Source organism: Salminus brasiliensis, chromosome 2 (assembly GCF_030463535.1).
Source record: "Salminus brasiliensis chromosome 2, fSalBra1.hap2, whole genome shotgun sequence".
In the NCBI taxonomy this organism is placed as follows: Eukaryota; Metazoa; Chordata; class Actinopteri; order Characiformes; family Bryconidae; genus Salminus; species Salminus brasiliensis.
Genome location: NC_132879.1, coordinates 4,701,325 through 4,723,035, shown reverse-complemented (window position 1 = coordinate 4,723,035; position 21,711 = coordinate 4,701,325). Strand labels below are relative to the sequence as shown.

The 21,711-nt window shown below is 43.2% G+C and overlaps 1 protein-coding gene across 6 annotated transcripts in view; it reads right to left on the bottom strand.

The window, feature by feature from the left end:
• Positions 1–72: 72 nt before the first annotated feature.
• lamb1b (laminin, beta 1b) overlaps positions 73–21,711 on the bottom strand; it is a 54,285-nt gene continuing 32,646 nt past the window's right edge. For 5 of the 6 annotated variants that reach the window (XM_072674166.1, XM_072674164.1, XM_072674165.1 and 2 more), the window contains 21 exons: positions 20,385–20,520; positions 18,909–19,067; positions 18,691–18,812; positions 17,831–17,951; positions 17,503–17,692; positions 15,216–15,359; positions 14,903–15,134; positions 13,458–13,621; positions 12,989–13,213; positions 11,750–11,964; positions 11,471–11,567; positions 7,092–7,461; positions 6,425–6,609; positions 4,862–5,103; positions 4,562–4,762; positions 4,217–4,361; positions 3,862–4,066; positions 2,591–2,732; positions 2,269–2,445; positions 1,256–1,415; positions 73–899 (listed from right to left, as the gene is read on the bottom strand). In XM_072674166.1, coding sequence (XP_072530267.1) covers positions 763–899; positions 1,256–1,415; positions 2,269–2,445; positions 2,591–2,732; positions 3,862–4,066; positions 4,217–4,361; positions 4,562–4,762; positions 4,862–5,103; positions 6,425–6,609; positions 7,092–7,461; positions 11,471–11,567; positions 11,750–11,964; positions 12,989–13,213; positions 13,458–13,621; positions 14,903–15,134; positions 15,216–15,359; positions 17,503–17,692; positions 17,831–17,951; positions 18,691–18,812; positions 18,909–19,067; positions 20,385–20,520 — 3,769 coding nt within the window. In that variant the 3' untranslated portion in view covers positions 73–762. Of the gene's footprint in view, positions 900–1,255; positions 1,416–2,268; positions 2,446–2,590; positions 2,733–3,861; positions 4,067–4,216; positions 4,362–4,561; positions 4,763–4,861; positions 5,104–6,424; positions 6,610–7,091; positions 7,462–11,470; positions 11,568–11,749; positions 11,965–12,988; positions 13,214–13,457; positions 13,622–14,902; positions 15,135–15,215; positions 15,360–17,502; positions 17,693–17,830; positions 17,952–18,690; positions 18,813–18,908; positions 19,068–20,384; positions 20,521–21,711 lie in introns of those variants that run through there. The other variant, XM_072674169.1, reaches the window with a different exon arrangement.

Here is a 21,711-nt window from a genome sequence, read left to right as displayed (position 1 = left end):
GGAGCAGTGGACCTCTGTGTTGTCTGGAATGATGGTACTCCTGGACAGTAGAGACAGTTACTCTGACAAAAGCAGGATAAACTCTTCCTTTAATACTCATGATTTCAGAAGAAACAATAAATGAGCAGGTGTCCCAATATTTTTGTCCATAAAGTGTATACTGTTTTATGCATTTCTTTAGTACATAAAACCTTTGGCTTCAGAGTTGATTAACAAGTTAAAGGGTGGGCAGTTGGTGGCTTGACAAAATCCCAGCATATGGTCAGGAATGGCCCATACACACTGAGTGTATCTTGTTTGTAAGAGTCTGTTTGCTTTGGTAAATTAAGTCTTAAGCTGGCTTGTAAATCTACAAATTAAAAAATACATCATTCAAAAAATTATGTTTTGATGATGTATTTTACTCTTTAATGCTGCCTAGTTTTTATTAATATATATTATAAGTAATAGTCTAAATACTTAGTAGTTATTACTTGCCTAATCAAGAGTACTAATGCACTAAAAGGCCTGTAGTCTGAGGTGTTAATGTAATAACGCTCCTGTTAGTATGTTGATAGGTCTTAGTAGGATGACTCTGAGAGCTGGGAAATCACTAAGGCGTGCAGAGCAGCTGCACAGAAAAAAACAGGGCTGGAAAACAAGTGCAAATAGCTTGGAAACTGTTACTAATGCACTTTCTGGCCCATTGGCTTTATGTCAGGGGAGGCTTCATCCAGAATCTTAGTTAAACTGGAGAGAAAAACAGAGCTTGTCATGGTGCAGTTAAAGGCAGGTGCTGTAGACTGTGACCCTCTGACTGAGCTCCTGCAGGACTTCCTCAGCTGCCTTCTCCAAACCCTCCAGGTCCTCTGCTCGCTCTGCCAGAGTCTGCTGGTTTTCTGAGAACTCTCTCTCCAGCTCTGAGAGAATGAATGAAAGAAAGTTCAGCAATTTTATGCAACTCAGTAGGCCAGAGGTTCCTAACCCTGGTCCTGAATCCCAATCCCTGCCCTACACACCTACTGTAACACACTCCCTTAAACTCAGAAAGAGCTTTTGTAATTAGAAGATTATCTGGATCGGGTGTGTTGGGAGAAGGGGAAACACTAACATGTAGAGCCGGGTTGGGAACCAGCAGGCAGTAGGCAGTGCAAACATCTAACCATTGCATGACCAGTAGACCAGTTAAAGGTCTTTAGTTTTCTGATGAAAAGTGTGTGTGTGTGTGTGTGTGTGTGTGTGTGAGAGAGAGAGAGAGTTTGGGTTTTGTCTTCACCTCCTAATCTCTGTAATTTGTTGGTGGCATCATCCAGAAGGATCTTCGCCTCCTGGCGCAGTTGCTCTACCCTCTCAATTGCATTGGACACGCCCACAGCTTTTTGTCCCATCAGTCCGCTGACTAACTGGAACTGAGGCTCCACCTCCAGTTCTAACATCTGAATAATTATACACACATGCACACAGAGCTCTGAGTTTAGACCTTCTTAGGATGTGGGCTTATATATTATTATGACCACCCCTGGTTAGGAATGAACTCTGCCCATTATATCAGCTCCACTTCCTACAGAGGAGCACTGTGTAGTTCAACAACTCCAGACTGTATCCATCTGCTTCTCTGCATTCTTTATTATTAGCCTCCTTTCACCCTGTTCTTCAATGCTCAGGACCCCACAGGACTGACCACCACAGAGCAGGTAGGTGTTATTTGGGTGGTGGGTCATTCTCAGCACTGCAGTGACACACACTGACATGGTGGTGGTGTGTTAGTAGTGTGTGTATTGCTGGTACGAGTGGATCAGACACAGCAGTGCTGCTGGAGTGTTTAAACCCCTCAGCTTCTCTGCTGGACTAAAAATAGCCCCCCAACCAGAAATATCCAGCCAATAGCAGCGTCCTGTACTAATAATGTGGACATTGAGTGGACACAGCAGCACTACTGTGTCTGATCCACTCGTACCAGCAGGACAATACATCACTGTGCCACCACCATCTCAGTCTCACTGCAGTGCTGAGAATGACCCACCACCCAAATGAAACCTACCTGCTCTGTGGTGGACAGTCCTATGGGGTCCTGCCCATTGATGAACAGGGTGAAAGGAGGCTACTAACAAAGTCTGCAGATAAATAAATGGACACAGTCTGGAATTATAGAACTACACAGTGCTCCTATATGGGAGGGGTGGTCATAATATCCTGATGACTGTGTATATAGATGACATTGTTTTGGATGATATACATGCATATATCCATTTGGAACATTCTCCTTAGGTGTGCTGCCTTTTTTTTTACCCGTTTGGTTTGTTGGGTGTCCTCAGAGATGTAGTCCGTCTTTCTCTGAGTGACATCTGCACTGTTAAAAGTTTCCAGAGTTTTCTCTCTGACCGCACGGACCTCACTGTCCAGATCCAGCAGGCGCTGAGTGCTATTACTTAACTTAAACTCAGATGCAGCTGTCTCTGACTCCACCTGTAACACACACACACACACACACACACACACACAAAATGTTCTACATCTAATTGCATAAGGACTGTGTAGAATCGTGGCAATAATAACACATGCACTTAAACATGCAAGATATGGTCTCGCATATACATAGGCAATCCCTCACAGAGGTCATTTGCTGTTTAGTGAAGTCGAGGTCACTGTTGGCCAGTTCCAGACTCTTATTTGCTGCAGTCTGAGCATTCTCAGCTTCATTTAATGCTGCCTTCACTTCTTCAGCTTCCTCCTTAAGCTGGACAGCCTTTCCACTACAAGACATGTGAGACACACCAGACACACATACACACATAAAACCTTTTACTATGTACATTACTGTTCAAAAGCTGGGAAGTTCTTGACACAAATAAATAAATAAATAAATAAATAAATAAATAAAAACTTCAGGCTCCTGCATATGGCGTTGCACAAGGATGTTTGGGCTAAAAATACCTGCATGACCAGATGCATTTCTCGTGTAAGCTGTTAATGATTAGATAAAAGTAGTGACTGCATTTAGGTTGTGCCAAAGGCCACAGTGTAAGAAGTCAACGCAGGCCCTTCACCACCAATTCCTGAAAGAACCCTCCGCAGGGAACTGTGTACCATGTATATCAACTTGTCGTATGACCGTACGCTTCCATACACCTGCAGATTCAGCTACTTCCTTCACTCTGTGGTCTTTGATACACCCGAATACAGTCCCTCCTTTTAGCCAATCATTACCTGTATCTGCTTTACGACCCATTTTCCAGCTACCTAACAAGTCCCTCACTGTACTGTACCACCTCTCAATTCAATTGAGAAAAGAATGTGTCAATTCTTCACACATTGTCACATAATCCTCTCAGACATTTCTGTAGTGCCATACAGTAAAAAAAAAGAGAGTACCGTTAGAGTATAAAGCCTTTCCTGGACAGTAGAGACAGTTACTCCAACAAAAGCAGGATAAAGTCTTTTTTAACAGTGCATTAGCAGGTGTCCCAATACTTTTTTTCTGAAGTAAAAGGTTTGATTCCAGATTTCACACCAGATGTTGAACTAGATACCAGAATCATGTTATACAGTATATGTCTGTTTATATGTACAGTATATAAATGTTTGTGGACACCCCTTCTAATAAACCCTTTCAGCCACTGACACAAATGTGCGCACACAGCTTATCTAGTCCCTGTAGAGAGGTACTGCCAATAGAACAGGACTCTCTGGAGCAGAAGATAACAAAGAATGAGCAGGTGTCCCAATACTTTAGTCCATTAAGCATATGTGCCTCTAACACTAAACTGGTTATATATTCGAAAACAGACACTGTAAATGTTTGGCCTATAGTGTGTATGGTATATCTAGTGTCTGTCCAGAGAATTTTTACTACTAACTACTGTGGTAATGGTGTGTTCACACCTTATTGTGCGTGCCTCATGCAGTAAACTCTCAGCAATGTGAGCCTGCTCAGCGCTTTCAGCAAGAATGACGTCCACGTTTGTTAGACTGGCCACATGCTGCCGAATCTCCATGGTTATGTTCTTCAGCTCTCCGGCTGCCATCGGCATCTTCAAGTTCAACACCTCATCAGACAGAGTCTCAATACGCTCTAGATCTGCTCCATCTATACACACAAACACACACACACACACACACACACACATACAGTCAGACAGTCGTGTTCCCTGCCCTAAGAACCCGAAGTTTCTGGAGCATCGTATGCTCAGCTTATGATTATATGAATGAATTTACATGTTGTATAGGTTGTGCTTACTTGTGAGAAAGTCTCGGATTTCCTGAATTAGCTCTCGTAGCTCCTGATTGGTCTGCTCAACTCTAGCTTTGCTCTGATTGGTCTTCAGCAAGACATCCTGTGCACTGAGTTTAGCCTCGTCCGCACGGCCACGAGCATCAGACACCTGCATCACACACACATCATACTAGGCAGTGCGTAAACAGAAAGATGTGCACAGATACTGTGACCAACACTAGCTGATAGGCTTATACTTCAGTACTTTACAGCAACCCATATGAGTATAAATAAGCACCATTACTGCAAAAGCTGGTATTACGATAACAAGTGAAGTGATAGACTGTGCAGGCACCACCGAACACGCACCATCCGGTGAAGCTTTTCCACTTCCTTCAGTGCGTTCAGGATGTCCCGGTCCAGGTCTTTGGCTTTGTTCTCTACTTCCCTGCTTTGAGTCAGCAGACCTTTACAATTCTCTCCACCACAGTGAGGCACTCCGTCATCACTTACACACCCCAGACCTCCACAGTCTCCACAGCCATCCGGGCCGGACGCCCCACCACACACCTACGAGGGAGACAGAGATTTACAGATATAGTTACAGATTAGTAATCCTTAGGGTGTAATAAAAGTCACGTAGCATAAAGGGTTAAACATAGGCCTTACCTGATGACTGATTTTTGACAGGTCATCCTGCCCCAGTTCCTTGTTCAGTTTGTCCAGTCTCTCGCCCTGCAGCCGCTGCTTTAGCTCAAACTCCTCCTGGATGGCATTCAGTGTGGTCTCTGTGACCTGGCGTAGGTCTGCAGACTTCTTCACTGGGCTGAGGGGGTCAGTGGTGGCCCGATTAGCTCGGCCTTCTGCATCCAGTGACTGCTGGTAATAATCTCTAATGCTGTCGGCTGCACCTGTTGGTTGGATGCAAATGTTACAGATGAGCGGGAGATATTAGAGATGTGTGGTAGAGAGAGAGAGAGAGAGAGAGAGTATGTGCATAATAGTGGTTATTGCATAATTAGTACTTGCTACGCCATTAAAAAGGGTTCTTCAAGAATTGAGTTGGTTAGGTAGTATTACCATATAAACCATGACTTAAAAGAACTGACAGCATGTTGTTTTTAAATGGATAAATAGTTCCTCATATTAGGGGTACGACAACAATTTACAGTCACGCAGGTTTCTCATGCGAACTAGAAACCATTCTGGACGTACGTGAACCGTGGATTAATCGCCAAGTTTAACCATAACAGTGTGGAATACAGTTTTACTGCCGCTGTTATTTACAAAAAATAAATAATAATAATAATAATAATAATAATAATGATAATAAAAATAATTCCCTCAATCTGGACACTGCAGTGTCTGGACTGCTGCAGTGAAAACACACAGACTGAGCTGCTGTCAGTCTTGTGAACGGAGCCTATGGATGAAACCGATACAGAGCCATAAGGAAACAGTCATACATCTGCAGCTCCCTCACTTTGGTGTGTGAGAGGAGAGCAGAGTTCTATTAGTGTGAGGAGTGGGAGTCCCATATAGACTTGAGTGTAAAAAGGAGAAGTCCTCAAGTAAGTCAATCCAGAGACGTTATAAATGACAAGACGGTCACTGCTTAAATTATGAACTGGAGTTCTCACAACGTTCAACGTAGCGTCTGTTGACAGATAAGGTCCCATACTTTAAAAATAGTAGCCAATCAGCTTGCTAGTTACAAGCAGGCTCAGGCCAGGCCGTGTCAAAGTAAAAGTTACTTATACAAAGCACGAAGCAAAAAGCACAAAATACTTTTTGAATACTTTTTGTCCCCCTTTTTTTCTTTCTGGCTGATCCAAATAAATTATGGGAAAACTGATTACATTTTGTTCAATTTTATTGCTGCTATTTTATTCACCTTTAATGAACTTTCCTACTAATATAAAACAGTAAATTTCTTTATCTTTTTTTTTTTTTATCTTTATTGTTACCAATGTTAGCAAATGCATAAAACAAGCACAAGCCTAACTGAAAAGCTAATTAAGAGTCACTTAAGAGTCATCTGGTAATTTAGCGATTTATAATCCAAATTATCGAGGATTCATTGCAATAACTGACAAATTATTATTGTTAAAATAGTTGTCTGTTGCAGCCCAGAACTGTAAAAAACTGTAACACTGGCGAAACCGTAAAATTTTCTATATAGCACCCAAAAGGACCCATTTTAAATTTTATAAAACAATAAATAGACAGTACCGTGGAGATTGGAGTGTTTGATGCGCAGCACCTGTGCCTGCTTGTCCTCTGTGCTGTCCTGTAGTTCCTGGGCCTCTTGACTAAGAGTGTTCAGGTCGTCCACAGCTCGGGTGTGATCTGCAGAAACCTGCCCCACCGTCACAGCTGAACGGTTCAGAGAGCGGCCTAAAACCAACTTCAGCTCTCTGTAGATAAAACAAGAATATTTATTATTTACTGGTGGGAAATGTTGCTCATTGGGATGGATTAGGCAGCATGTGAACAGTCAGTTCTTGAAGGTGGACGCAGGTAAAATGGGCAAGCAGAGGACATCTCCAAACCGACAGGCAGGTCTTGTGGGGTGTTTCCGGTGTGCAGTGGTCAGTACCTACCAAATGTGCTCCAAGAAAAGGCAACCAGTGAACCAGTGAAAGGGTCATGGGCAGATAAGGCTTACTGATGCGATCCATGGAGGCCCCACCTCACAATTTACAGGACTTAAGGGACCTGTTGCTAATGTCTTGGTGCTACAGGACACCTTCCTCAGTCATTGTAATGGAAGTCAATGTAAAGATATTTTATTAAAGTCATACTGGAGCATTTCTATTGGTCCATTCATCATGAAATTCCGAAAGGATGTAAAGGCTAACTGCCAGATTCACATTATGCCAAAAAGTGAAAACCGTACCTGGCTTGCTGCAGCAGGTTCTCTGAGTATGTGAGGGTCTGTTGAGCTTTGTTATCCTCTATTATCTGCGTAAGCTGCTTGACTCCACTCTCCAGACTGGATACTGTGTCCTGATAGGCTGTGACCACTCCAGACACTTTCAGCTCCTCCACATTGTCCACCAAGCGCTGTGTCTGATTGGTCAGCTCACCCACCGTCACATCCCAGTCACTGAAGCACTGATGACATTGCTGGCAGTCTGGGAATGTCCCAACGTAGCCACGCCCACAGGAGTCACAGCGCTGGCCAGCCACGCCCTCCACACACACACACTTGCCCGTCATCTTGTTACACTGTGGAGTAGCGATGCCCCGAGGGTCGCAGTCACATGCTGGAACACAGATCCACACAGGTATAAAGATGGACACATCTCGTCAAAGACCTTGAACTCCACCTCCATCTCATGAATGGCCTATGACTCCACCCCATCACCTCAACACCCCATTACTTCACCTCTATCTCAACGTCTCAATACTCCACCTACATTTCCTCAACATACATCTCCTCAACAGACTATTACTCCACCTTATCTCAACACCCCACCCCATCTCCTCGACGCCCCATTACTTCACCTCCATCTCCACATCTCATTGCTCCACCTACATCTCCTCAACACCAAATTACTCCACCTCATCTCCTCAACGCCCCAACACTCCACCCCATCTCCTCAACACCCCATTACTTCACCTCCATTTACACATCTCATTACTCCACCTACATCTCCTCAACACTAAATTACTCCACCTCATCTCCTCAACGCCTCAACACTCCACCCCATCTCCTCAACGCCCCATTACTTCACCTCCATCTCAATGTCTCATTACTCCCCCTACATCTCCTCAACAGACTATTACTCCACTTCATCTTCTCAATGCCCCAACACTCAACCCCATCTCCTCAACGCCCCATTACTTCACCTCCATCTCCATATCTCATTACTCCACCTACATCTCCTCAACACTAAATTACTCCACCTCATCTCCTCAACGCCCCATTACTTCACCTCCATCTCAACGTCTCATTACTCCCCCTACATCTCCTCAACAGACTATTACTCCACTTCACCTTCTCAACGCCCCAACACTCAACCCCATCTCCTCAACGGCCCATTACTTCATCTCCATCTCAACGTCTCATTACTTCCTCTACATTTCCTTAACACCAAATTACTCCACCTCATGTCCTTAACGCCCCAACACTCCACCCCATCTCTCTCAACGTCTCCTTATTCCACCTAAATTTCCTCAACAGACTATTACTACACCACATCTCCTCAGCACTCCACAAACATTTCGCTGTACAGTGTACAGTGACAAATACAAATACATGCACATCTCCTCAACACCAAATTACTCCATCTCATCTCCTCAACACCCCAACACTCCACCCCATCTTCTCAATGCCCCATTATTTCACCTACATCATAAAATCTCATTACTCCACCTACATGTCCTCAACAAACTATTCCTCCACCTCATCTTCTCAACGGCCCAACACTCCACCCCATCTCCTCAACGCCCCATTACTTCACCTCCATCTCAACGTCTCATTATTCCCTTACATTTCCTCAACAGACTATTACTCCACCTTATCTCCTCATTACTCTACATACATCTCCTTAACACCAAATTACTCCACCTCCATTTCTTTAACAGCTCCAAGTCATCTCTTCAATGCCCACTTAATCCACCACATCTTCTTAAAGCCCTATTGCTCCGTCCCATCTCCTCAACACCCCATTTCTCCACCCATTCTCCTCAATGTCCCATTACTTTGTGTCATCTCCTTTACACCCCATTTCTCCACCCAATCTCCTCAATGACCCATTACTTTGCCTCATCTCTTTAACACTCCATTACTCCACCCTATCTCCTCAACATCCCATTACTCCACCTCATCTCCTCAAAACACCTGTTTCCTCGACATCCTATTACTTCACCTTCGTCTCTTAAACACCCCATTACTCCACCCTATCTTACCAACCCATTATTTCATCCCATCTCAACACCTCATTATTCTACCCTATCTCAACACCCCATTACTCCACCTCATCTCCTCAAAACACACCATTACTTCACCCTATCTTAACAACCTATTATTCCATCCCATCTCAACACCTCATTATTCCACCCTATCTCCTCAACATCCCATTACTCCACCTCATCTCCTCAAAACACCTGTTTCCTCGACATCCTATTACTTCACCTTCGTCTCTTAAACACCCCGTTATTCCATCCTATCTCTTTAACACCCCATTACTCCACCTTATCTCCTCAAAACACACCATTACTTCACCCTATCTTACCAACACATTATTACATCCCATCTCAACATCTCATTACTCCACCCATCTCCTTAACATCACATTACTTCACCCTCATCTGCTCAACACCCCTTTACTCCTCCCCTTCTTTTCAACACCCTATTGTTCCACACCACCGCTATAGCCAGAAAAGATTGTAAAGTTAGTGTGTATTAGAGATCTCAGAGGTGGATCACAAGGGGGGAAATGGTTCCTGTGTATTTTTGTTCACCCATTTAACCACTAGAGGGCACTGTTTCTTGAATCCTGACTAATTCCCTTTTAAGTACAGTACAGGGAACTTTCTCCTGACCTGCCAAATTCAAGCAGAGGTAGTATGAAATAACCCACACGCAATATCACAGACACTGTAAGTGGACTGGCCAGACCATGAGATGAGGGTGTGTGTTTGTGTGGGTGGGTGTGCTATAAAACACACTGAGTCAGTCTAGAAGGATCCAGGAAAGACAACTTCAGCTTCTGCTTATATCACAACATGATGTACGAGGTAAGACAGCAGAAATGTGTGTGTGTGTGTGTGTGTTTGTTCAGATGCAGCTGTGTTAAGGGAATTCCTCAGCATTTATGGTGGGAACATGTGAGCTGAGTTTGAATTCTTATGGTTTTCAGCTGGAGCATGACCAGATCTTGTATATCTCTCCACTCTGGAATGTTTTCTCCTGACTGTGTGTGTGTATGTGTGTGTGTTTATGTGTGTAAAGAAAGACAGAAACAAGCACATTTGATGAGAGAGTAGCAGTGGGAAAGTTACTGCTTTACATAAACTCTCCCATGAATGAAGTCCTATTTTACTTCGGTCTGTGAAAGAGAAGTGGACACAGAATGGACAAACACTAACTGGCATCAACAGTTAGGCCTGACCGCTAACAATTACACTGTATATATGCTTGTGTTTATGTACACACTGACTAGCCATAACATTAGCACCATCTGCCTAACCACCAGGTATAGACTCTGAAGACCTCTGGCAGCAGGACGTTACCAGCAGATCCTTTAAGTCCTGTAAGTTGTGGGTCCTGTAAGTCAATGAGCCTTAGGTGTCCATTACCCTGTTGCTGATTCACGGGTTGTCCCTTCTTTTGGTAGTTTTGGTAGGTACTGACTGCATACCAGAAAAAAACCCCAAAAGACCTGTCTGATGTTCTGATGCTCTGATGGTCTAGCCATCACTACTTGGTCCTTGTCAGTGTCTCAGACTCTTACGCTCTGCCATTTTTCCTTCATTACCACATCACCATCAAGAACCTACTGTTCACTTGCTGCTTATTATATCCACCCTTTGAGAGATGCTAGTGTAGAGGTGGTGCTATCACATGTCAATATGTTCTAATATTGTGGCAGATCAGTGTATATGTGTGTGAGAAATCACAATTTTAACTTAATTTAGTCTAAGGTTCTCCTACCTGGCATTTCTAACTTCTGCATTTCAGTTTGATCAACAGTTGAAACAACTTAAATATTGTCTAAGATGTTTAGTCTGTGGCTCCGCCCTCTTCATTTGTTTACTGTTTATTTCCATCTGCATGTTACAACTCCTCCCCCATCACGTTATGTCCTCAGACCAGAAGGCTTTTGAGAATGTCCTTGCTAGAATTTCTACTTAATGAGCAGCAGTTAGACCGTATGGCCGGTCTAACTACTGTGAAATTACACTAGATAAAAATTCAGTTCTGAGTAAATTCTTGGACACAGAAATGCACATAGCATCAAAGCTCTAGGGTGGTGCAACTGCCTAACTGCCTGCATTGTTAGTTTGAATTCTGACAACACCACAGCCCTGCTGTGTCAAGAGCCAGAACAGGAAAGGCCGGAATTGAAAAGATCTTTCAAAGTGATAGGGGAAGTTCTAACCTGCAAAAAATTGAGGGGGAGGAGCCACAGACTACACATCTTACACAATATTTAATCAGTTTCAGCTGCAGCTCATTTACTGAATTAATAAAAAAAATAGGCAAAAGTGTGAAATATGGTTGTGGTCATTTCTGATGCTGGTGTGTGCTTTTTTGTGATGACTCACCATAACACCTGACTTCTGGATCCCCCCAGAACAGTTCTCTACACTCCTCACACGTCCTGCCACCAAAACCAGGCTTACAGGAGCACTGACCGGACAACTGAAGAACACATGCATGTAATCGGTTAACCGCAACAGATGGACCTCAGTCTACTGTAGGTACTTTACCTACTGGACCTACAGCATATGGTAGGTTTAGCTCATAAAGTGGCAACTAAGTGGACACAAGTTAGGTGTTTCTAATAAAGTGGACAGTGGACGGAAGTAAGGATGTGGGCTCACCAGGTCGCACGAGAGGCCGTAGGAGTGCTTGGGGTGGCACCTGCATGGCTGGCAGCCTTCTCTGCTGTTGATGTTCCAGGTGTTGGGGGCACAGCGGTCACAATGTAGTCCCTCCACCCTGGGCAGACATGCGCACTGGCCACTCACACGGTCACAGTCACACTCACCATCGTTACAGCTCTGAGGAGCAGTGCCCAATGGCAGGCACATACACTCTAAACACACATGCGCACACACACACACAGATGCCATTAGTTTCTATAAGCTTATAGTTTCCTGTCTTCTATTGTTTTATACTATTGGAAAATGCCAGCTGTCCTTAACAGTGTGTGCCCATTTTCAAAGCTACAGTTTTTTATAAACATTCAAATATGCAAATTTCTTATAAATACTGATATTTCTTTCATCTTCTTTCATCCTGTTTACTTTCCCCACACTTTTCTCCCAGTTTAAATCCAGCCTCTACCACAGGGCACCCCCACACTTTTCCCACGATTTCTCTGCTAGTTTGGGAGGTCAAAGGCCAGTATGTGCCTCATTATATGTGTAGGAAGCCACATCCTTCTACACACACTCTCTCAGACTGTAGGCATCATGTTTTACATCTCTGTTATTTTTCCCATCCAGAGAAGTATTTTGGTCCTTGGTAGGCACATGTGGCACAGATGGAGCACAGAACAGCTGGTACTGAATTAATAAGCTCAGAGAGTGGACTCCTTCTGAGTGAACAAAAGTATTGGGATCTTCAATTCCTTCATTCAGGTGTTTTATTCAGTCCTATTGCCACTGCCTGCAACAACAGCAACAAGTCAGCTGGTGAAACTTCCTCCCTCCTAGATCTTCCTCCATCAGCTGTGAGTGGTGTTATTATTGAACAGTGGAAGCGTTTAGAGGAACCACAGAGAGCAACTCAGCCACCGAGTGTCTGTCAGACCACGTAAAGTTACAGAGCGGGGTCAGGGCCGAGTGCTGAGCTCAGAGCAGAGTGCAGAAAAGCCTCCAACTGACTCAATAACTGCAGAGCTCCAAACCTACAGCTGTTAGAGCCGTACGATAGGGGTGGTAAGGGGGCAGAGGGGCAACTCTGTATTAATGCCTAGGGGTTTAGAATGGGATGTCATAAAAGCTCCTGTAGGTGTAATGTGTAAGTGTCCCATTACTTTTGTCCATATAGTGCATATGACAGCACATTTGTATACACTGTCTAATCTTTAAATGTCTAAAACCAAACACACTTACTCTGGCAGCTCTGAGTGTTGGCGTCTCCGTGGTAACCACGGCTGCAGTGCTGACACCTGTGGCCCTCAGTGTGGAAGAGGCACCTGAGGCAGACGCCCGTGTGGGAGTCGCAGGCCCCCGGGTCGTGCATGTCAATGTTTCCGTTACACTGACAGGGATGGCAGCGCCCACCCACCACTTGAGGGTTGCCATAATAACCAGGTGTGCATTCATCACACCTGGGCCCTTCAGAGAAAAAAGAAGATGATGTTTGGTATTGATCCAAAGATTCATTGTAGTATGAGCAACGTGGACATGCAGCTAATTAAAAAAAAGGCCAATTGTGTTCTCCCAGGGCCTCGGCTGTCCATGGCTAACAGCATGACCAGGATTCGAACCATCAATCCTCTGATCATAGTGACAGTGCCTTAGTCCAACATTGCGCCCACATGTGGGCATCGTGTCACACAGTAGGCAGGTGTTCCTTTACCTTTATATCCTGGGCTGCAAACACAGACCAACTGGCGTGAGTTGGGGTTCTGGTAGCAGGTGTCAGCAAACTGCCTGCCGCTCCCCGGGCCATCAGGACACATACATGGCCGACACTGCTCCCCGCTACCTAGCAACGCATTTCCGTGGTAACCGCTTTCACACCTAGGGAGGTTGTGATTAAGGGACTTTAATAAGGTAAAGTGCAGCAAAGTGATTGTTGGTGTCACAATAGCTAAGCTGCAGTCACTTACAGTCACTTATTGCTATTTCACCTGTTAAAGCAATATGACCACAATCAGCAGATGTGAGCAATAAAGATTGCAGTTCAGTAACTAAATATACCCCACATTTAATTTTAGTTTTGCACTGGAGCTGCAATCATGTGAAACAAGTAAGACACCCCATGAAAACCTCTGTCTTACATAACATACAGTATATATACACACATTTTAACAGTAATAAGAGCTGAAGCAGAGGTGGACCATGCAACAGGACAATGATCCAAATGAATGATCCTTATTATGCATGAAATGTGTGGAATGGTGCTGTAGCTTCCAGTTCTGATTTGTCACTGCGTTGTCTAAAAAAAGGAGTACAAAAATTAGGTAGGAAAAAGCTAAATTATCTAAAGACTCAGCCTGCACCTTTTCGCTTTGTATTTTTTTGTGCCACACCTATTAATTTAATTATGACTTAATATTGTGTATTGTGTTTTATTTACTAAAGTTCTTTCCTACATGTGTATACATTTAGCAAAACCAAAATACGTTTCACTTTTTAAAATACAAATCTACATCATTAGTGTCTTACAAAAATCTTGTATCTCCATTTTTGCCACTGTGATGTGAATCTAGCAGTTGTTCTTTGTATATAGTATCTAAACTTAAGGATGAATGGACCAACAGAAATGCTCTATAAAGACTTGGACCAAAAATCGACTTCCACTGAAAGTTAAGAAGTTTGTTTTTCTGCTTCTGTAAAGTTGCAATTTTGGAGATATGAGGTTTTTGTGTGACAGTGGTGATATAAACATTTAGTGTGACAAAGCTCTTCTTTTAATGCATACAGATCAGATTAGAATTCTGAGGTCAGAGCACAAGGCTAGCCATGCTACAGCGACCCTAGAGCAGAGAGGGTTAAGGGCCTTGCTCAAAAACCACCAACAGCAGCTTAGACTTAGGTATCAAACCCACAACCCTGTGATCAACACCATGGAGCAACTGGGCATTGGTTCAATATGCTGATTAATATGAATAATATACCATAATTCAAGGAGTTACATTACATAGAATGACATAAACTTTGAAACCAACTCATCACTACTATTACCCTTTACAGATGCTTGGCTTGGAAGATTGGAAGATCAACTAAACAGAGACACGTCAATTCTCTGCATGTCTAGCACAGCCTAATGCCCCTCTTCTGGTTCTTTAATACTCGTACCTCTCACAATGGTGTCCGGCGGTGTGATCTCTACACTCCAGACACTGTCCTGTCTGTGGGTGGCAGTGCTGGCTGTGGCCATTGCAGAAGCATTCCTGGCAGTGAGGAAAGCCCCAGTGGTTGTGCAGGCAGTGTGCACACTGACGTCCATACACACCTGGCAGGCATGAGCACTGGCCCGTGGTGGTGTGGCAGAAGGCGTTCCGTGAGCCCAGTGGGTCACACTCACAAGCTGAAGGAGAGCACACAGCTGTTTCATTTACAGTACAATAACTTATATATGTGTGTGCTGGCTGTATATGCATATACTCACGTCTGCAACCAGAGGGTCCAAGCTGGAAGGTTCCAGGGGAGCAGGTGTCACACTTCTTACCCACCACGTTTAGACGGCATGGACACTGGCCACCGATAGAGTCACACGTTAAACTCAGGGAGCCTCGTGGGTCACAGTGACACTCTGTGTGTATGAAAAACAGAGACAGAGAGAGAGATATTTAGAGAGAGGTGTTCTGCATATGACTTGTAAACATCAATACTATAAAGAGAATAAGCAATATTAAACCATATAAACATAAACATACTATTAAACCACAAACATGATGTTTCTGACCATGCAAGTCCAACTCTGAGGTGCCTCATCTTGCCTCACACTGTGTATTCATCTTGCTCATCTTGCCTCACACTGTGTATTCGACCATGGGCTGTGTTTACTTCCTGTCTAAGTTTCCTTGGTTGGCTTAGACATTGACTCCTCTCCACTTACACCTCTCTCTTGAGCTACATTATACCTTCTAAATATTTACTACAGCAGTCTAAACACAGTCTTGACAGTATTTACTGTCGTAATGTCAGGGTAATGAAGACAAAAGATAGAAAGGACAAAGTAGAGAGAAAAAAGAAAGATGGTGGTGAATTCAGGGAAAAGGGTTTAACCCCTTCAACCCTGTACGTGGGCCCACACTTCACTTCTCAGCTCTTATTACTGCATTACTGACAATATTTACATCCATTTCATACAACCATTTTAACAGAACCCTGTGGGACTCCTCGGGTTTAAGGTTAAATAGGAGGGGGGGGGGGTCTTTGTGGATATACACTTTGAAACAAATACCATGAAAACCTCTGTCTTACATAACACACAGTATATAAACACACATTTTAACAGTAATAAGAGCTGAAGGTGGACCATGCAACATGACAATGACTCAAAAAAGTAAGATGGTGGTGAATTCAGGGAAGAGGGTTTACCCCTTCAACCCTGTACATGGGCCCACACTTCACTTCTCAGCTCTTATTACTGCATTACTGACATTATTTACATCCATTTCATAGGCCATTTCCATAGAACCCTCTGGGACTCCTCGTGTTTAAGGTTAAATAGGATGGTGGGTCTTTGTGGATATACACTTTCTTTCTATGTGATTTTCAGTGTACAAACCTTGTACTTTGTACTGTAATCCATCCAAGTGCACTTACTCCATTAATTCCAATCTTTTGATTTAATTATTCAATTTATTAAACCTGCAATTATGAAATACTAATATAATGAAGATATAGATATTTATTATCTGGGAAAATGAATGTAATGTATCTTTTAAACCACTAAGTATGCACAACTGGACCTATAGGACCATGCTGTACATCTGACTGGTGTTATGAAATAAAAAAATATTCCTCCCATTCTAAAATTCTAAAAATACAGTCTCTACCTTGTTCCCATGTCCATGACAAGTTTTCGGCAACCCTCAAACACCTCGTCACCTCTCTTTAACTAATGTCTAATCTCTTATTCCTGGCTCCACTTATCAGAGAAGGGGAACTGAGCTCCAGCCCAAAGTTCTCAAAGTTCTCTCCCCTCTCGTCAGTCTCCTCCCAAATCATCATATGCTGACGGCATAGTCGGAACTAGCAAAGCATGCACCACAGCTAGTTACAATGCAGGGCAAAATGACCAGCTGAGAGGTATTCTATGAGTGGGGGTTTTGGGAGGTTTGGGAGGTATATTGACAATACAATGAGGACGATATTTAAAGATGAAGATGTGTCTGATGTGTCCGATTTCTGTTTTGTGTCTATCTAGCACATGGCCAAATAAACTCATTCCTCCATGTGCATTTAAGAGAGCTACAGGGTGGGGGTACTGTGAATGCTCACTGATTGGTGATGTCACCCTCTGAAAACAGGTGGGGAAAAAAAACAAGCCCACCGTAGTTGCAGAGTTTAAGTGAAGGACAGAACTAGGGATCTGGATGAGCCACTCTACTCAATGTGCCTGAAATTGACTCTGTTAGCTGGAACATGTGATGTTTAGCCTACTGGCTAACTTATCTAAGCCTGGATACCTGACTATGAGTCCAAATACAGGCTGCCCACCGCTCCGGGCATGTGTGCTCACAGGTGTATGTGTGTGTTCACTGCATGGATGGGTTAAAGGCAGAGGCCAAATTCCAGCTGTGTCCAACACTAATGGTGAATATGCTTGTCTTGTCTTGTCTTGTCTAACTAATGTAATGCTAACCAGCTTCTCTCTCCTGATTCAGAGCAGAGCATTTGTAACTGTGTGACTGAAATGAATGTATGGTGTGTGTATGTGTCCTGACCCATGGCTCCCTGGTGCAGCAGGGCAGATGCGCTGAAGATGTACTCTCTGCAGATGTCGCTCATGGGAGTTTTCTGGACGCTCTGGCCTTGCTCTAGACAGCGGTACTTCTGAAACATCTCCCAGGCTGCCTGTCTGTCAGACGATCCTGAGAACAGCTCCAAATCCCTGACCACGGGCACCAGCACGATCTACACACAGTACAGCCCAGCTTTCATACCAATGTTCAGATTAGTGTATACAGTATGTGTTTGACCACAGGTAGTTTAGATGGTTAGAATAAGCTATAGACCCTACAACTGTGTACGTGTTGACAGAGGGACACTCACAGAGTCGATGAGCATGTGTGGATACTGATGATGATCCTGTGATGAATAAAGAGCCAGCAACATTTCCACTGTGTATGTCTGTCCCGTTTCCAAACACACTGGTCTGGGCAGAACCACATACCTGCAAAAACAAGCTAATGCTTTATAGGTAGACACTCTCACTGACCACTGACTTTATGTTTATTTGGGTTTATTCTAATGTTATAGAGTTAATTACAGGTAGACACTCTCACTGACCACTGACTTTGTGTTTATTTGGGTTTATTCTAATGTTATAGAGTTAATTACAGGTAGACACTCTCACTGACCACTGACTTTATGATTATTAGGGTTTATTCTAATGTTATATAGGGTTTTACAGGTAGACACTCTCACTGACCACTGACTTTATGTTTATTTGGGTTTATTCTAATGTTATATAGAGTTAATTACAGGTAGACACTCTCACTGACCACTGACTTTATGTTTATTTGGGTCTATTCTAATGTTATATAGAGTTAATTACAGATAGACACTCACTGACCACTGACTTTATGTTTATATGGGTTTATTCTAATGTTATATAGAGTTAATTACAGATAGACACTCACTGACCACTGACTTTATGTTTATATGGCTTTATTATATAGAATTAATTACAGGTAGACACTCTCACTGACCACTGACTTTATGTTTATTTAGATTTTTTCTAATGTTATATAAAGTTAATTGCAGGTAGACACTCTCACTGACCACTGACTTTATGTTTATTTTGGGTTTATTCTAATGTTATATAAAGTTAGTTACAGGTAGACACTCTCACTGACCACTGACTTTATGTTTATATGGGTTAAATACACACACACACATGCATAAATTACCTGTATCCTGGGGGAAGTGAAGCACTTTGCTGGTCAGCATAAGGAGGTGAACAGTGCGCAGATGATGAAGGAAATCCTGTTCGCTGTACATTCACCATCACCTGCTCCCACACATCTGGCAACTACACACACACATACAAAATCAACACACAGACGTATGCAGGTCATACTATGCATTTGAATGTAAGCATGTGTGTGTGTGTGTGTGTCTGTGTTACCTGCGGTTCGTAGCGGATCAGCAGGTTGTACTCCATAGACTGTGGCACATTGTCAATGGTGAATGTGAGGGTTTCTCCTTCAGGCACATTTGCAAAGCCAGAGCCAGTCCAAGTGGGGTGACGATCCACAGGCAGTGGCCTTGGGACCACCTTCACTCCCTGTTACACAATCATTACACACTGAATAAACACATCTATCATTCTGTACTGTGGCTCATTTAGATCAACCACCGGCCTTCAGACATTGAGACACTGTACATCTGAGCACAGAGCAGGCAAACTGGTCTCAGACTCATACTGGAGGTGAGATTAACTCATTTAATTAACTCCACCTAAATGTTTTGTTGAGCTTGTGAAGCTCTAAAAGAGTCAGTGTACACAATAAATAAAAGTACAGGTCTTAATTCCAATCAAAAATGTGTGTGTTGTTAATTGGTCACATGTAATATTACGCTACCACCTCAGCCCACATGCTTCTTCCCCTTTAGATGCGGCCTCTGTAGGTCTCAGCACGTCTACAACTTTTCATGTGGGGGCGCTCAAAGCACACTTTGTAGCAAGGGTGTAAAAGTGCATCACCCTCCCCAACTGTGGGGGTAGCTCCAGAGCAAAAATCCCAATTCTTACCTAATACTACTTTAAATAATTCAGTTTTTTGGTGTAATTTTGTGTAATTGAGGAATTACACATAAATCAATGCAACATTTAACTACATTATATGGACAAAGATATTGGGACACCTGCTTTTTCAACAGTATAAAAAATTGCTCAGGTAAGTCTTTGTACTTGATTTTGGGTATTGCTGTGAGCATTTGATTGCACTTAGTGACAAGTGAAGTGTTAAGTAAAGTCAGGATGTTGGATAATCACCACCCCACCTCTTCCTCAACTACCCACCCCATCCCAAAAGTACTGGATGGAGCACCAAACATCATTCCAGAGAACACAGTTCTTCCACTGCTCCACAGCTCAATGCTAGGGGGCTTAATACCCCTCTAGTCCACACCTGGCATTAGGCAGCATTGTGCCAATAGGTTCATGATTACCTACTCCAGAGAGTCCTATTATATTAGCAGTACTTCTCTACTGAGACTAGACAAGCTGTGTGTGTGCACACCTGTGTCAGCGATGGGTGCAACTTAAAGTAGCTGAATTGGCTGTCCACAAATATTTGGACACATAGTGTAATTAGGTGTCATTTTTTAATAAGAATCATGTAGGTTGTGTTGTGCCTGTACTGATTCAGGTGGAGTTTTAGATTAAATGGGTTCATTAATTTATGAATTTCACACGCAGTTTTCATAAACATAAACATTTATGTGTGGCAGTAGAAGGGAACTGAACTCAGATTATTATAAGTGATGTAAGAAGTGATGCTTAATCAATAAAACAGTACAGTACCGGATTAAGTATGCTTTCAAGACTTAGAAGAAAGACCTAGAAGTAAGAGTAAATCGTGTCTGGGATGGGGCTGACCGGTTGGAATGCGGCATCCTCAGCCTCGTAGATGTAGTGGTCGAGGGCAGCAAAATAATAGCCCGACTCCACCTGGTCACAGCGCCGGCCAAACATGTGCTCTCTACACACGCACTGTCCTGTTACTGGAGAACAACTACAGAAAGTCAAAGGGGAAGAGAGAGAGAGAGAGAGAGAGAGAGAGAGAGAGAGAGAGAGAGAGCAAACTGTAAACTAGTAGCAAATAATGCAAGCTTATGACCCCAAATTAACATTGTACAAATGCCATATTTAAATCTGCACAAATTTTTCTTTTTTTTGTCAAGCTAACTTAAAATGATACAGTAATGGATTACAGAGCATTTTTTAATTTAGCTCAACTTAGTTTAGTCAAATGTCTAACTGTCTGCCTTCAACCCATCCGTGCAGTGAACATACACATACGCGCTAGTGAGCAAAATGTACAGTGGACACACAGTGGACAGTGAGCACACAAGCCCGGAGTGGTGGGCAGTCATAGAGAAGGGACTGACAGGGAAGACAGGGCAGGGCTTTCCTCATGGGCCCAACAGTAGCAGCTTGCTAAGCCCAAGTATCGAACCCACAACCCTATCATGAATAGCCCAGTGCTTTAATTGCAGTCAGCGTTGCCCCTAAAACATATTACATATTGAATTGAGTCTCATTAGTAAGTAATTGATTGATTGATTAATTATTGTGTAAAATGTGTAGCCCGTGTTCCTCCCCGTCTGCAGGTTAGAACTCCCCCCATCACATGGCAGGAGGCCTTTCTGTTCTTAAACTCCTGGCTATTGAGGGCTGTAGTGTAAGTTTCAAACTTACGATCTCCTGTCTTTTGACAGGCAGGCAGTTAGACAGTTGCCATGTACAGCTATGAAGCTATGTACATTTAAGTGTCCAGGAAAGCAAATTTACTCAGAATTGTAATTTCACAGCTCTAGACCAGCCCTACGGTCTAACTGCTGCTCATCAAGTGTGAGGAGATCATGAGGTCAAATCCCTGAAAGGGCTCAGCGCTCCACTGTCATAAGACTTCCAGACTTCCAGCCTGATGACATCATGTGATAGGGAGAGGATTTCTGAAACTGCAGATGGGAATAAACAGTAAACGCATTGAGGGGGCGGAGCCACAGACTAAACATCTTACACAGCATTTAATCCAATCCGTTTCAGCTCAGATCATTTCTGGTGTTTCTGAGGCTCAACCCAATATGTGCTGATGATCCAACTGAGATGCCAAAGTTAGGAATGTAAGTTAGGAGAAGTTGAGTTTACTCAAAAAACAAAAAAAAACAAAAAAAAAACGCTCTGTAATCAGTTACTGTTT